Here is a 16,606-nt window from a genome sequence, read left to right as displayed (position 1 = left end):
TGTCTCAGAGCAATTGCAGACACTGCAAGGAGGGTTCTGTTTTCCCACCCTGGAGCGAGTAGATGTCTATGCTAGATGTTTTAGCGATTGTTTTTGTATTGGCTTTTGAGTTTATAAAACACATTTTGATAAATTTCAGTCTTGAGTCAGATTGGAGCTAGCTGTGTATCTCTAAATATAATATAAATTTTCATAATTACTCTAAATCAAGACTTCACTCATGTTAGTTTTTGCTGTTTCCTCCCTTGGATAAGTAGGAACTTCTAGCTCGTAAAGCTGTCTCTGCCAACACATCTTGCCCTAATGCTTCCCTGAGTCACAAGTGTTTTCAGGATCTTTAATTTTCTGGACTGAGTCTCTTAATTTTTCCAAGGCATAAACACTGCACATAGGTTTGTGCCAACAGAGTCTACATCGGAGTGAAGTAACACTGGCTTGTTAGGAGGTGTCTGATGTATTCCGGTTAGGTGGATGCACTAGTTCCCTGTGACTACCTGAAATGAATATGCAACTGCCTGACTGGTTAAAAAGGCCTCAGGATCGGGGAATGTGGGTTGGCCCCTAGTTTGAAAGTAATTACCCCTTCTCAGCTGTGGGCTGACCTCTGTAGCTGTGACTCTTAACTTTCCAGCTTGGATCATTTCATCTGCTTTTCCTTCTGCCTTCAACTGCTCTGCCTTTCAGCTATGTGTGTGGAGTAGGACCGCCTTCCCTATCTTTCAAGAGAGGGGAAAACCCCCTCTCCTGACCCTGAACAGCACCAAGTATGGAGTTCCTGTGTAGTGCAAGCTCCTTGCAGCCCATGCTCTTGACTCCCTTCACTGCCCCTGCCCCGTGTCCATGGTGGCTTGCAGCAGGGCTGTATGATGCAGCAGAGGATGAGCTCCAGTTTTCACTTACCTCATCCTGCCTGTCTTGCCCTTAGAGTGTCGAACCACTTCCTTACTGACCAGAGTGGCATTCAGCACTGTTGAAACTAACTGAGAGGGAGTCTTGGAGTGATTTTCTTGAAGGCAGGCAGTCTTTGATGCAGCCGCCAGTGTCTGGATTGGCCCAGAAACCTGTCTTAAAATTTTCTCTACAACAGATGCCAGTAATAAAATTCTGATTTTCTGTTCATCTATTTAAGTATTTTAGAACTTTTCTGCCACTTAAGCATGATTTAAAGTTCACCGTCTGGACTTCAGAGAGTGCCGGGCAAGGGCAGGGAAAGTGCATGTTGAAGCTTGTTGGCTACACTTGCTCCCATTCCTATAATATTAGTAAGGAAGGATGGCACAAGAGGACCTAGTACTCTAGTAGGAGTCCAAAACAACCAAGGGTTTTGGGCCCTTCTGGCCCTACAGCTTGTAGACAGTAACCAGTGTGATCCAGTGTGAACCAAGGCTGCTGCTGTCAGGATCCAGAAGAAAATGCTGGATACTGGTGGGTTGACCTTCCCACCAGGTGGGCATCACCAGGTGGGCTGTAGGACATCAGTGGGCTTGTGGAGATGCAGCTGGCAGCACCAGCAGCATCATTAGACACAGCCCATGCCCTCCAGCTGATGGCACATACTCAGCATTACTTGTATTGTGTTCATGGAAATGAATATAAATACAGCACAGCGGATCTGTCTTAAGCCTAATGTTGTGTGAAACTTCATTTAACTTACTTGACTACCTCAAAAGTGTTTTGTGTTCTGTTTTTGTCCCTATTTACTCAAGTATTGTGACTTACTGCAGCAGGGTTCCTAAACTTTGAGGGGAATAAATCTCACTTTAAAATAAGTAGCAACATTTTTACTCTGCACATACCCATCTTGTGCTGTGTATTTCATCAATACTCGTTGAACCATTTTACAGCAGATCTGCTGAACTTGCATCAAATTAAAGTTAATATTAAAAACGGTAATGCCATGGTAATACTAAGTCACTTTAAAGCCTTTGGGCTTCTTAAACTGCAGATTCATTTGAATTGTAAGACATAGATGATAAGGCTTTTTATTTCTTTCCTCTTACTCAATTTTGGGCACAGTCATTGGTGAGTACAGTGTTGCTCATGCTGAAATCAGTGACAAACCTCCTGTTCCTTCTGCAGGTATGGTACAAGTTGCAGATTCTTGTCTTCTCCCTTGCCAGAAGAGACAGTTGAATTATAAGAGAATTAAAAAAGTAAATAAATCTATTTGCAAGTGGAAATATATTGTATTTACCATAACACATCACTTGCATTAGACGCAGTATTTTTGACTGATTGCTTAGTAACCTCTTGACTTCCAAAAGCTTGCAAGTTATGTAAAAAAAAAAAAAAAAATTAAGCTGTATAATATAGGGATGTTGCACTAAGACAGTATTTTCTAAAATTAAATCATTAAAGCTGAAAGACCTGAGTCCATCATTATTAACTATTTGGTTATGCTTTGAATATTAGGACTGATGACCCTGAGCATGGATTTCATCCTCATTTTATAAGTTGAAAGTGACACTGGCAACAACGAAATACGAAGAGAAGTGACCATATTAACATTTACATTGCTAGTCTTGGTGTTGTGCAAACTGGTTTTTTTTGTTCTTGATACACTAGTGAAGATTAACAGCCCTTCTTACCCAAGAATGGAGAGACATTCAGCCAAAACAGTGTTGTATTTGGATTTCTGTGCTGAATACCAAAAGGTTTTATGTGATTATTAGAGCTCTTGGAATCCTGTTTCTTTCCTTTAGTATAGCTACACAAGGAAGAAACTTTGTGCCTTTTGTTTTGTGTTTCCACATACTCTGCTACTTGTTAACATAATCCTGAGTCTCAAGTGCACTCTTTCCTTTCAAATTAACCATGTTTTTCAAAAAACTTTTCATTGCCTCAGCTGTTGCAAACGGCAGTGCATTTTTAGGTAGGACAATTGATGCTTCTAAGGTAATTATTCCCAAGGAACTTCTTGTATAGATAGGTTTTAAATATATCTTAAGAAAACAAGGGCTGCTGTATTGTAGTGATGTGGATGAGGAATCAGGACTCTCTCTAGTTGTCTCCTGTGTTGCTCTAGGAGATAGGTGTAGCCTGTGAGGTCTTGCCTTGCAACAGGAATCAGTCCCCACCTCCATCTGCACCCTCAGTATCAGCAGTCATCCCACAGAAAAGCCTTTTGCCTGTTCATTCCCTTGTGCTGCTACACAACAGCCCTGATAAGCATGTGCAACCATTTTGCCATTAAGAGCAGCTGCGGATGTCCATTGCAGTCACCTCTGTGTGGCATTATCTGTTGGTTAGGTGGTGTTTGGGATGTATGGAAAAGCCGGTGTCTTCAGCATAGGAGAAGATGCAGACCCCAGGAGGAGGTGGACAGTAAGCAGTCTCCATAAAATTAGCATGAAGTCACCTAACTGTGTCTGAGGGAACTCTAGGGTGCTCAGAGACAATGCCACGTTCTCTTCTTGAGAGCTGGCTGGAAATTGTTCTGATAGAAACTTCTGCTTTGGAAAAATCTAACCCACTGATTGTTTTTGCTGAAATCACGTATTTCTGCAAACTTAGAACAGGACAGAGGGATTCAGGTGGCCTTCTTCCCTCAACAGTCTCACATGGATGATGGGTCCATTTTGAGCCTGGAGAAGAGAGTCCAGGGAGACCTAAGTGGGGCCTTTCAGTAGTTAGAGGGGGCTGATAAGAAAGGGCATGACAGGTTTTTTAGTAGGACCTGTAGTGATAGGACAAGGAATAATGGTTTTAAACTAGAGGAGGGTAAATTCAGACTAGATACTGGGAGAATTTTTTTACAATGATGGTGGTAAAACACTGGCACAGATTGTCCAGAGAGGTCATGTGTGGAAACATTCACAGAAACATTCAGTGTCGGGTTGAATGGGACTCTGGGCTACCTGATCTAGTTTGAGGTGTCTCTTCTCAGTGCAAGGGAGCTGAACTGGATGGCCTGAAGATCCCTTCCAACCAAAGTACTCTATGATTCCTGTGAAAGATTTGGAGTTGCAGGCAGTCCGTTGCTATTCTTGCATTGCCATCAAGGGTTGCTGCCCATTCACATGGTTGTGCGGCCTCCTGTGACTCTTGATTTGTGGAATGGTTTGTTCTCTTTTGGGGGGGGGGGGGGGGAACCCAAACCAAACAAACCTCTGTAAACACAGTTCATTTCATGGATCTGGCTTCAAAGGTGGCCACACAGGAGAGGCATGTGGGGTGCTAAGACCTGCCTCTATATTGTGCCCGGTAGCGGGACAGTCTAGGGAGTTGTAAGACTCTGGCCCCACAGCAATTTTGTGCAAAACCAGTCCTGGCAGGATAAAATGCTCAAAAGGAAATTTGGGCTTGTGCACCAGCAGCTGGCAAGATAGTTTCATATTTTTTGTGAGAAATGATCGATATTTATATTTTAATCTTGTTGTTAGAACAGGTTTTGATTACTGTAGGAGTAAGAAAAACAATCTAAAGTGGATTTGAAGTTCATTTTTTTTCTTAATGCTGCTTGTCTTTTCTCAGTCTTCTGAGTATAACACACCAGGGACATATTTTTTTAATGGAGACTCAGTCTCCAGTGTTGTGTGTGGAATAGAGAAGTAGTATCTGACTTCCAGGAATAAAGAGATTTAAGGTCCCAGCTTTGTCACAGTCTTGTTACATGATGAAGCAAATGGCTTCATTCCTCTGAGATTCCTTGCTGCTCCTCAGTTAGTGACAGATGTCCAAATACCCCCTATCCCTCACAGCCACTTTTTAAATCTTCCTTTGCTGGAAATCAGTGTCTCCCCCTATGTTTCTGTGGCTGTTCTTTAATCTTGAGTCTTTTAATGGTTTGTTGGTGGCTTGGTTTCTGTTTTTCAAAAATTCCTATTGGACTCTGAGGTAGAGTACAGCCATGCAAACCATTGGGTCCTCTGGTGGACTGTGAATGTCAGAAGTAAGGATCTCCAAAAGTAGGTCTGCTGGTCAAGAGTTACAGCCCAAAGGAGAAGCGTATGCATCTCTGCAGTATTGGCAATACAACAGCTGTTCTTCATTGTAATTCCCTGTGTTGCTGAGCAGCTGTGTGCCCAGGACAACACAAGGATTAAATAAAGGACTGGAGAAGGCTAGGGAGGGAAAAGGGAGATGCCTTTTGCATTTAATCATGATGCCTTTCTTTGTAGTCTTACTACCAGATAAAAATAGGTCAAATCAAACTTCATCCCAGCTCTTTTGTGGCTGAGGTTGTCATGCTTTATATGTAATCATGCAGAATGTTTTCACTTAAAAATGAGTCAAAAACGATCTACAGAAATGCCTGTTTTACCTTGTTACCCAGCAGTGGGAAATGCCTGCTTTATGTTGAGATGCTGGAGAATGTTTTTCTTCATGTGTTCTAGCACAAAATCTTTGTGAAATGATTACAATAATGTTTTATTTTTGAGAGAACTAGCCTTTAGGGTTCCTGGCAGTGGAATATAAACCTGGGAGGTTTCTGTGGAGGTGTACCTGGCTGGGACCTGACTCAGCAGAGTGAGCACTTGAGGCAAGGAACCATTCACTTCTGCCAAACAAAAAGAGAGCTTCTATCAGCTGAATTTTGCACGTCACCTTTCAGTCATTCAAAGCAAGGGTACGCACCTCAGCACATTTGAAGTTTTTCTGAGATGTTCATCGTCTGCCTTTCCTAGCCTGCAGGAGTGGCTTAATGACAGTAAGTTAGCCACAGAATGTAAAGCTGGTGATAGGAGAGAGCGTTGGTCCATCACTACTGCTCTGCTCCAGTTCGTGCATGCAGGCAGGGAGGGCAGTTGCTTTGTAGAAGATTGGTGTAGTTTCAAGCCATGTTTTGGAGTCTGAGAAAAAGCCAGTGCTTCCCAAATACCATTTTTGCATCCTGTCTGTCTAGCTGGTAGTGGGTGAGAGGTAGAAAGCCTTGTTTGATTGTTTCACATATTACTATAAGAGAATTTAAAACCAGAGGTGAGGGAGTCAGCAGGAGGATATTTTCTCCAGCTTCTGGTTTCTAATTACATCAGTTACAGCCCTTCGTTCTTAGTTGCTAAAACTACAAGCATGAACTGGAAAAGAATGAGATAATCCATGGTAAAGCATACTGAATAAAGATCTCTATTCAGCTCTTTACTTTTTATCCTGAGTTCCTAATGCCAAAAATTAATGCTATTTGAAAATACACAATAAGTCTGCCCTACTGTGGGCATCCAAGATAATCCTAATTGCCTTAAATGTTAGTGACGAGGGTAGGTGTTCAAGAAGGGGAAAAGGGCTGTACTATGAAATAGTATACCTTTGTTAAGAGACACAGATGGAGCATGTATTTCAAGATCCTTAGGCTTGTTTTTATTTTTGCATCAAAAAGCAGCTCTGTTTGTTGCTCTTCCTGTCAGCCGGAAGGTATCCACAGGCATACGTTGCTAGAACTGGACAGGTTTCCATTGCGTTTATAGTATGCAAAGCAGAAAAGGAGCATCAGTCCCATGCTCTTGCAAATTGGTCCACATTGTGGTCAGCAGAGAAGAGTCCATAACACACTTATCACAAGAAAAGTCACAAAGACATTTCAGCTGGTCAGAGTAATATGTGGAGGTCAGTTTCAAGGCAGACCCATAGCTGAGTTTTCTTTTTCCCCTTGTAAACTACTTGGTATCAGCCTCCCTGTCTTACACTCTGCTGTGCATCATTCTTACACTGCTGCGAAGAAGTCTGCACTCACACTGTGTTGTGGTGACCAGCTGCAGCAAGCAAAAACCCTTGGCTTCAGGTGGGCTTCCAGGATTTGTCCCTCTGGAAGCTATCCCCTGGTCCAGACCTTCAACTGAGGCCTGAGGGAGGAGAAGGACAGTCAATACAGAAAATGCATAGCACATTTATGCACTTGCAGATGTTGGCAGGAATTTTCAGTGAGAACCATTTCATCCCAGCAGTCATCCTGAGCAAGAGAGATGTAGTGAAGATGATAGCAGTTTGGAGGTTTTTTTACTTCAGTTCATACAGAGTAGAAGCAAAAGAAATAAAAGATATTGAGGATTCACCAAGTGCAAATGTCCTTCAGAAACATGCGTTATGTCAGCTTTACAAACTTGGAATCTTTGTGTTCAGAGAAAATCTTGGAAACAGCTGATTCAAGAGGGTCTCTTACTTTTCTTGCAGCTTCTCTGTGGCCTTCTAGCAGGAGCCTATAGTCTCTTGACTGCTGATGTCTTAGATCTGCAGAGAGCAGAATACTGGAGTATGAGACTGAACCCATTGCATGGCTGGTGTATGAGCAGCCTGCCGCTAACGCTTGTTTTTTCACCCTGGTGTAAGTCAGTAGTCCTCCATCTTTATTTTAAATAAAGCATTCCCATAGGAGTGAATCACATCACATCAGAGATACAGCAGAGGTAGATTTTCTTTTTGGCCATTTGTTAGTTAACTCTGCTTAAGGAGTTGAACCCTTGTTCGAGAACATGGGGTTAAGCACTCCCGAAGGCGAGAGGCGGCTGAAGGGAAATTACTTAGGAGAATTTACTTGGCCTTCCTGCATGTGTTTACATGGAGGTTACATCTTGCCCATCTTATCATCTACAGCACATTCAGCACAGACCTTGACACTCTTGCTGCCATTCTAATGCTTTCTCCACAACAGGGAAATTGTGCTTTTCTCCCATTCTCTTTTTCTGTATGTCTTCTCAGTTTCTGAGACAGCAACTGAGGATTCTGATAGTTCTCTGATTCCTAGTGGCTGCTTTTGCAGCAGTAATTGTTTCGGTGGGGGGGTGTTTGGTTGATTTGGGGTTTTTGACCTAATGCTTTGTCAAGCAGTTACTATAGTGTTACTGTAGTTGCGATTGCCTGGCAGGCTGTTTGCTGATGCTGGGAGGTAGAGTCAACCCTTTTTGACAACAATCTGAGCAGCAGGGTACCTTTGACTTGGGTGGAAACTGGGAATTGTTTCCAAACTGAGTTTGACCTGTGGTTATTTTCAAGTCACCAAGTCAGGGAGCATGGCCAGCCACACCTTATGTCTTACAGTGGTTTGAGTTGGTATGCTGAAGAGAATGCCAGTGCCATTTTCTCCTATTTTGCCCTTTTTGTGGGTATCATGACTTGCTTCTTGGCTTGACCGCCAGTGGTTTCATAGGCCAGTTTGGTTTTCAAGAGTTTTGGCTTTTTATGTGGGATCTCTGTAGCCTGGAGTGGAAGCTGCTGCTTGCAACAGCAGTAATATTTGCAAGAGGAAACTGCTTTGGAGGAGAAAGTACTGTGAAGAGCAGTTCCTGTCCACCCTCATGCCAAAAACTTCGGCATGCTTTAGTGATGCTCCCATGCCATCAAGTGCCAGTGGCACCTAGTTCTTCATTCTCCATGTGTGGCTGTGCTGACACACAAGTGCGCACACGAGGAAAATGTGAATGGCCCTTATCAATGTGTGGGACTGACATGCTTACTCACTTCTCTTTCCCTGAGAAAGGTGAAAGAGTTTTGAAAAATGAATTGGACCACTCAAATCTTTACAAATTGCTCCTTATTTAGAGTGTAATAGTATTCTAAATGTAAACTCAGGAAAATACTTACCTTTCAAGCATGAATATCCTGATTTCTCACATCACTGAAAGTGTATTGTTCTTTTCAGTTCATTGAATTTTGGGGATCACTCAAGTTAAAAGTCAATGCAGTTTCCAGTGTCAGAAGACACAAGGTTTTGTGTTTATGGTTGGGATCCCTTCTCACTTATTTTCCTTTGTGATACTAGCTGAATTTTTTTTCAGATTCATATGGCTCAAAAGTATTCAGGTGCTTTCCCAAGGGTAAAAGGTAATTAGATCAAGGAGCAGTCTTGAACTGTCACAGACCCAATTCTGGTACTGTTATTTACACAGATAAAGGCTGTGCAACAACTGTAGGAGGATCAGCCGCAAGCCGCAAACAGATGAAATTCGTATACTTAAATCACAAAGAGCATGGGTTTTGTTTCTTTGAACTTGGAATTTCTACATTTTATTGCTGTGTGATTAAAACACTGGAACAGAATTGCTTATTTCCTTTTTGCTGCCTTTTTATAGCTACAAGTCCCAGTCTGAGTATCATGTACTTTTTATCAGCATTGCACCTACTCACTGCACCTTGCTTGACTTCAGTGACTGTCGACTGCAGTGGAGGTCTGTTTGATAAAGCAGTTCAGGTTTGGATGCAGAAGTAGCTCTCTTAGTGTTCCAGGTAAATCTTGGTAGTGTCACAAAACCTTTGTGGCTCTCATTACATACCCCTGTGTATATTCAGAGACCAGGATATGTAGCCCAAATTGCCTAACAATCAAAACTGTGATTAATTTGGAAGTCAGTGGAAAAGCTGGTGGAGCTTCACTGATCCAGAAGACTTAGGAGCCACCGTTTGAGATGCTAAGAAAGAGATTTGGTTGTCTGTCTGCCAAAAAAAGTTGTCCTCTGTGTCATTCAGCAGGTTTATACTAAACTAACACAGAGTTGCTCAAAAAATAGACCACAAAAACAAAGTGGCAGTCTTGCTGTGGTAGGGTTTTAACATCTGTACCGTAGCATGTTGAGTGGGTTTTCTGTAGGATTCGTTGTGTTTGGGGAAAAAAAAAACCACTTCCTGCAAGTTTGTCACAGAGATTTATAGATCTCAGTATTTAAAAATGGGCCTTTCCATCACTTCAGGCACATGCATGCTTAGAATTACTAACAAATCCTTTAAAATAAACTTCTTGCCCATTTGGCTGCTTGGGAGTAAACAAAAAATTAGCCCCTTTTCACCTCAATCACTTCCCTGATACTTTTTTCTTGGAGTCCAGGAACACAGAATCCTTACAGCATGTCCTAATCCTTCACACACCTTGGTCTTTGCTAAATCAGGGCAGAATGAAGTTCTGAGAGTTAGAGAGCTGAGCCCTTGAGCCAGCCAGCCCTGCTGAGGCTGCATTACTATATAATGCAAGGTACCTTATGGAGAAAGGGATGGTTCCTGATGCTAGACCTGGCCAGATCCTACCAAAGCTGCAATTGTTGGCAGGCACAACCTAAAACTGTGAATTACCATTGAGGAGCTAGTCTGTAGGACACATCGGGAGAGGTGATAACTGCATTTTCTGTAGGTGATTTCCCCTTAGACATTGCCATGTGAACCTGCGGGAGCGTCTTTGCTCTGTCGTTACATAGTCAAAGCATGAGCCACATACTCACCTGGAATAGTGCATGGTGTGTGTTTCAGATCATGGGAGTGTGGTGCAGACTGGGCCTTCACAGTGAGTATGTTTGTGCTGCTTCCCTTGCAGAGGAGCAGAAATGTTCCTCTGTTGTTCCGCTTACTTCTTGTAACGTGCATGTTTACACATGGTTCAAGTCCTAGGAGCTCTTAGGCCGTGGTAAAATGACTTTAAATAGAGAAAGTGAAGTGGAAGGAAAACTAGTATCCTCATCCAGACACGGAGGACTCAGATGTAACTTTTCCTTGGACTCCACCATCAGCCCTGCTTAAACACTAAAAAGGAAAGGTAGGAAAACACACCATTAGGAATCAATCTCCTGGTATGTTCTCATGGCAGAAGAGAGTTCGGCTCTTCCAAACCTACAAGGATCATTTCTGATTCTGCAACACTTCTTGGTTTCAGGATTGGTGAGCTAGAAAAAAGTAAAAATCTAAACAGTTGTTCCCAACCACAGGTTATGTAAGTGCAGTTCCAGCCTGTTCTAAGTGCACATCAGTGCACTGGTTATTTGAGGCCTGGAGGTGTTGGAGACCTGTTTGGCTGTTCTGTGCATTTGACCACACAGCGAAGGAATACGTGATGCTGCAGACCAGATTCCTCTTTCTGTGTCACTAAACCAATTAGCAGTATTTGCAGGATGTTTAAAAACTGTTGGAAATTGCCTTGACTGCCTTGTCACTCCCTCATGTCTAAGCACTATGTTCTTTTCTTTGTATTTTAGCTGGGAAAAAATGTAATATAGGGTTAATATCCTGTTCCCTGGAGTTAAAAAATTTATGTCAGATCTAAAAGACAGTAATAGAGTCTGCTTTGGCAGAGTGATGTTAGAGCCTTAGTCGTCCCTTATATGCATCAAATGAGACACTTGCATTAAATCAAGGAGCCAGGTTCTGCAATATCAAAAATGGTCAAAACTCCCTGAAAGGAATGGAAATTGCTATTTTGTCTGTGCATGGGTTTAGTAGGTGAAAGTGGTGTGTGTGATGTCAACTTCATAATGTCTTTTCCATCTCTTGGTAACCAATGTTGTGTTTAAAAACAGAACAAATTTGGAAGCTGAGCTGCAAATGAAAGTTACTGCAAAGACACGGGATACTACAGAAATGGAGTGTTGGTGTTTTTTTAAGAGCGTATTTCTAATTTTCTCATAAGTAGTGGGCTAAACCCAGATGGTGCAGTTTACTTTCCTTGAATCCTGTTGGATTTGACTGGCTGTCAAAGTCAAACCTGACCTCATCTTTTTCATTGAACTTCAGGGCTACTAGAAGTCCCCAGTCTGCAAGCACCCAGGGCTCAAGTGTGGAGGAGCAGCTCACTTAGGCACAGCTATGTGATTGCAGGACAGAGTTTAAGCCTCAACTTCATATTCCTTGTTTTTGTGCTGTTGTACTGGATTCATCATGGCTTCTAAAAAACAAGCAATGGCCATAAACAATATTCTCTTTTAAAAGACCACAGGCTGGTAATACTTTCCACTGAACAGTAAAATCCAGAACACAGTATTGATGATAAAGGTGTCAGTGGCTCATGCAGCTCCTGCTGTGATTTAGTTTCCCTCCAACTGCCTCAACCACCGATGCATTTTGCTAATTACATCATAGATTTTCCTATTGATGAACAGAATTTGAATTAACACGGGAAGCACTAATGTTACCCTTTCACTATTATTGTTGTACAAGAAGCCCGTGGCAGATGCTGGCAGTTTAGCTACACAAACATTAGTATTAACGATTGGCCATTTGGAATTGGTGACAAACTGCCGGCCGCTGGAATCCTGAGCCTGAAACCAATCAGGAAGTTAATGAGGGGAGAAATTACCACTGCAGCTTCCCCTTAATTATATTCACGGTAGGCAGGAAGGGAGTGTTGGGGGTGGATCTCAACTCATCTAAGGTTAGGAAGGTCAGAGACCCTTTTACTTGGTTTTTGTATCTACTGCAAATTGCAATGTTGCAACCGTTCCTAGCTCTGTATTAGTTTTAAATTCTGTAATATTTGGCCTCAGCCTCGGGCTGCCCGAGGCAGGGCCTTAGGCCTGTTGGCAGGTAACTTTCTTGTGGGTGGAGGGATACAGCCCCTAGACCTGAAGTTGTTTCCCTCCCATCGTTACTCGGTACTCCCGCTGCGTTCACCTCGGCGGGAGGGGGGAGACCAGCACCTCAACATGCACGGGGGAACAACTCCTCGCCCCTCTTCCTGGAGAGGTCTCCTCTGGTCGGGGCCAGGGGGGTGTCTCAGTCACTGGTTTTTTTTCTCTCTTCCCCTCACTCGCAGTGTTTTCGCCGCCCAGCAGCCAGGACTCCGGCCTGGGGTGCCTGTCGAGCAGCAGCGAGAGCACCAAGGGGGACCTGGAGTGCGAGCCCCCCACGCAGCCCGGCAACTTCGCGATGAGCCCCGTCCAGGAGGGCGGCGAGTAGCCGCGGTGTGGCGGCCCTCGTCCGGGGCAAGGCGGTACAGCAGCAGCGTTCTCGGTTTGCTTGTTCTGCTTGGGGGTTGCGGGGGACGGGCGGGGGGGGGGGGGTTTGGTTTCTTCTTCCCAGGTGCGGAGCGGGACGCCAGCTTCCCCGGGGGTGGCCGTGGGGCCTCCCCACCACCGAGAAGCCAGCGCGGTGCCTCCGCCGCCCGTCTGAGGGGCGGGGGGCCGCTGTCGGGGCACAGGCGGAGAGAGCGTCGCCGAAATGCGGGCAGGGGCTCGGGGTAGCGGGAGCTGAGAGAACCGGGAGTCCGGTGCTGGCCCCTCCCCGTGCAGGGGCCGATAACTCAACTCTGGGAAACAGCATCCCGTTGTGTATTCCTAACAGTTCCTTACAGGCTAACGCTGCTGCTTGGTCTGGGAGTTTTCTTCTCATGTCGCCAAATTAACGTATTTTGCATATTACAGTTGAGTGCCTTGCCTTAGATTCCGGTCTAAACTGCAAGTAAGTAAGTCCCTTAAGAGTTGCCGTGAATTTTGGCGTTTGTTATTTTGTTAAAAATGGGCTATGGTGTTCTTTCCTTGTGTTACCAAAACCAATCTGAAGTGAAACTAGTCTAGAAAAATTCATTGTTCTCTGTAGTTGCAGCTGTACCTGAAATAAAAATGTTATTGATGACTGAATTTTCTTGTGTGTGTATTTGGTGAGCTGTATTAAAACAGAAAAAAAAAAGAAATTACTTGTATTTTCTTCGCTCTGTGCTTTGAAAACATCTATTTGATTTCACCCCCATCTGTTGTAATCAATAACCTGACCATCTTGTTTTTTATTAAATGCACTTACTCTTAATTTCATCCACCAGTGGTTTTAGAGAGAATAATGTGGAGTTACCTATATAGGTTTGACATTATAAATCACTTCTTGAGGCTGAATCGTATAGTGGTATCGATTGATCCTGATATATCACAGAAATTTACTGTCACTTCTGTTTTCAATTAAAGATACAATCAGTCAGATAATGACTTAATTGGATTTTACAGAAGATTGAGTTTTATTGCCCAGTGCTTTACGAGTTTAGTTAAGGAAGATCATTTTATCACACTTGTCAGCCTGCTCCCGCGGCTCCGTGCCCTTCTGCCGCTGCCGCCACCGCGTCGGCGGCGCGGCTCCCCGGAGGGCACGGCAGGCGGGACCGGGACGGAGGCGGGTGCTCGCTTCCACCCTTGCTCTGTCAGTCCTCGGGCCTTGCTGAAATACCGCTTCTTAATTTCTAGAGAACGTTCCACGGCTCCCTTCCCCTCTCCCCATACCCTCCCCGGGCGCAAGGCATCCCGAGGGGTGTAGCGCCGCGGTGGGGACCTGCCTGTCCCGGGCGCTATTCCCGGCCCGTTCTTAGTGCGGAGAGGGTGCTCGGTGCTCCGCGCACCCTCTGGGAGCGAGGGGTCGCGTCTCTGCCGGGCGATCGAGCCGGCCGCGCAGGCGGGATGCCCTGCCCTGGCGGCGCGGGGGGCTGCATGGCCGCCGGAGAGGCTTATGCCGCTGGCGGCCTGGGCCTGTTTCTGGTTGCCGCGCTGAGCGGGGAGCAGCCCTGGGGACAAACGAGGTGGGGAAGCGGGGAGTGGGGAAAAAAAAAAAAAGCCATGCTCTTTATACAAGCCCGTGTGGGACCTGGTTAGTGACAAGGGCGTTGAGAATAAATTACGGGGAGAATGAATAGCGTCCTTCAGAAGACTGGGGAAATCCTGCCTGGAGTACTAAGTTTTGGAGAGGGATTCACATTCAGCAATGAGGGAACTTCGGAGGAAAAGATTGCTGGTGAAGGACGGCCGAGGAGCACATGCCACACCCCACCAAGAGTGGGTAGATGCGGGGTGGTCTCCCGGGAAAGCTTGGGCCCCCTCCTGTGGGAAGGCAGTGGATCTAGCTGGGAGCGCCTGCCGTAGGTGGTTGCCGGACCGGGTCGGCTGCCTCGTGGCAGAACGTGGCCACGCCGGGCACGGCTGCTCGCCTCTGGCGCTTCCCCCTGGCCTGTCCGTGGGCGCTCTGTATTTGCACGGCCCGGGCCGTTCCGCCTTTTGACCTCTGGGACTCCTCTGGGCAGGGCTGACCGGGCTGTGCATGGAGCCCGGAGAGTTTTCACAGGCTTCTTGGGGTCTGGGGCGGTTTTGGGTTTGGTTGGATTTCGTTTGGTTTGTGAGTGTCTGTGAGTGGTTTCTTTGTTGCTACTGCTTTGTTTATGTTGCTTTTTTTGTTCGGAGGTTTTGTGGTTGGGGGTGTGGTTTTGTTTGTTTGTTGTTTTGATTTTGCTTTTCCAGCGCACTGCAAGTCGCCCTCTTCCCAAGTATCTCTAGCTGCTTGGTAAGCAGTGACCTTCATTAGTGCTACTCCTCTCAAAAGGCGCGTTCCTCGCCCCTCGCCAGGCAGCCTTTGACTGCTAGTTTTCGTGACCCTGTGTGGAATTCACATTTTCCTCGAAGTCTTCCGTGAAAGTTTCGCCCCGCTCTAGCGCGACGCCCCCCCACGCAGCGGGGCTGGCAGCGGTGCTTCTCTCCCTGCTTACTGTGTGCCAGGACAGACGGTCAGAGACACCCAGAGTCGCTTTCCAAGCGGGAAATCATGCATAATTTATTCCTGTCTTTTCCCTGTAACGCGGGTAATGCCTTATTCGGGCGAGGTGAATAATCCTGCCGTTCGCACTCGCTCAACGGTGACCAGCATCCCGCGAACGCCCGCTCCCCAAAAGCTTACTTTGGAGCAGTGCAGGCCCTAGCAAACGCTCCCCCCGGCCCGACCCCTTCCTCCGCCCGCAGTGCCCGGGGAACGGCGGGGCATCCCGGTGCAGCAGACCCTGCGGCCGCCCCTGTGCGCCCGGCTGAGACGCGGCCCACGGTGGGTTCCAGCAGCTGGGCGACAGCGCCGTGTCCTCCGGATGGCTCTACATCGAAAAGTCGCGAAACGCCAGCGGATTCGGGCCGGTTTCCAGACCGCCCCCCGCCCTGCCCGGTCCGCGGGGTTTCTTTGGCCCTTTGGCTGAGCCGGTCCCTTCCGGCTAAATGTTATTTGCAGCATATGTTTTGCACATTCATTCTCTTTCGGTCTATTTTTCTGGGCGCTAACTGCTAACACCTCATAGTCACCTTGAAATTTCCTCTGCTATTTTGCAATTAAAAGCTTAATAGCCCTGGAAACGGAGTTCATGTGGTGCAGTTTACCATCGCTCCGTCGTCTGAAAAGCTTTCTGCTGGGATCCCATTATGTGCTTGAATAAACCTTTTCGGCGAGCAGAAATGGGAACCGGGGTTGTCAGGTGTTGGGTTACAATGGACTTTCAGGCAGGGGACGTTTTGCTAACATAAATACGAATCTGGCCCAATGGGTAGATGTTGTCAAATACTAGGACATGGAAACCATTCCCATCAAATATGAGAAAAGGATTACAGCATTATATCAAACGGCTATTTCAGCCTAAACGCCCGATGTGCAGCCAAGCGAGAGAGGGGCCCCCGGCCCTCAGCCAGCCTACCGCCGCGTCGGGCATCTCGGCTCGGGATCCGGCAGCCGCCCGGCCGGCTGCAGTGGCGGAGGCGCCCCGCAGGACCCTCTCCAGCTAGTGAGGAAGTAGGGTTTTCCACCATCACCACCACCCCGCAGGCATTTGCACCCCGTTTCTTCGTTTTGAGGGAGGGGATTTCCAAGGGTGGGTGCGCATCATCTTTTACGTAATTTTGTGATAGTTGAATGTTTGGTCCGCTTCTTTCTTTTTCTCCCCTCTGTGGGGACCCCCGAGTGTGCAAGAGACCACGCGGGGGAGGCCAGTTGCGAGCTGCAGGGTTCAGTGCATGCACTCCGGCAGCAAAAAGGTGATGTTTCACTAGCGCTGCGAGAAAATGCACTGTTCCCCGTATCTGATGCAATTCACCTCCCCGGCTCAGTGCGATTTACAGATGGAGTGCTCATCCTCCTCACGCTCCGCGCACGGCCCTGGGGAGAAAGATCGCGGTGAATATCTCTTCCTCTAGAAGTAGAA

At 46.1% G+C, this 16,606-nt stretch overlaps 1 protein-coding gene across 2 annotated transcripts in view; it reads left to right on the top strand.

Annotated features, from left to right (window-relative positions):
* The window catches only part of LOC121673055 (doublesex- and mab-3-related transcription factor 1-like), a 57,799-nt gene extending 44,537 nt beyond the window's left edge, over positions 1-13,262 (top strand). For both annotated transcript variants that reach the window (XM_042046090.1, XM_042046091.1), the window contains one exon: positions 12,440-13,262. In XM_042046090.1, coding sequence (XP_041902024.1) covers positions 12,440-12,556 — 117 coding nt within the window. In that variant the 3' untranslated portion in view covers positions 12,557-13,262. The remainder of the gene's footprint in view (positions 1-12,439) is intronic.
* Positions 13,263-16,606: the final 3,344 nt, after the last annotated feature.

The sequence above is a fragment of the Corvus kubaryi genome, unplaced genomic scaffold (genome assembly GCF_017639235.1).
Source record: "Corvus kubaryi isolate FWS band 111438036 unplaced genomic scaffold, C.kubaryi_AGA036_p1.0 65148, whole genome shotgun sequence".
Taxonomy (NCBI): domain Eukaryota; kingdom Metazoa; phylum Chordata; class Aves; order Passeriformes; family Corvidae; genus Corvus; species Corvus kubaryi.
The sequence above is the reverse complement of the archived record's forward strand: the minus strand, read 5'-3'. Positions and strand labels throughout refer to the sequence as shown.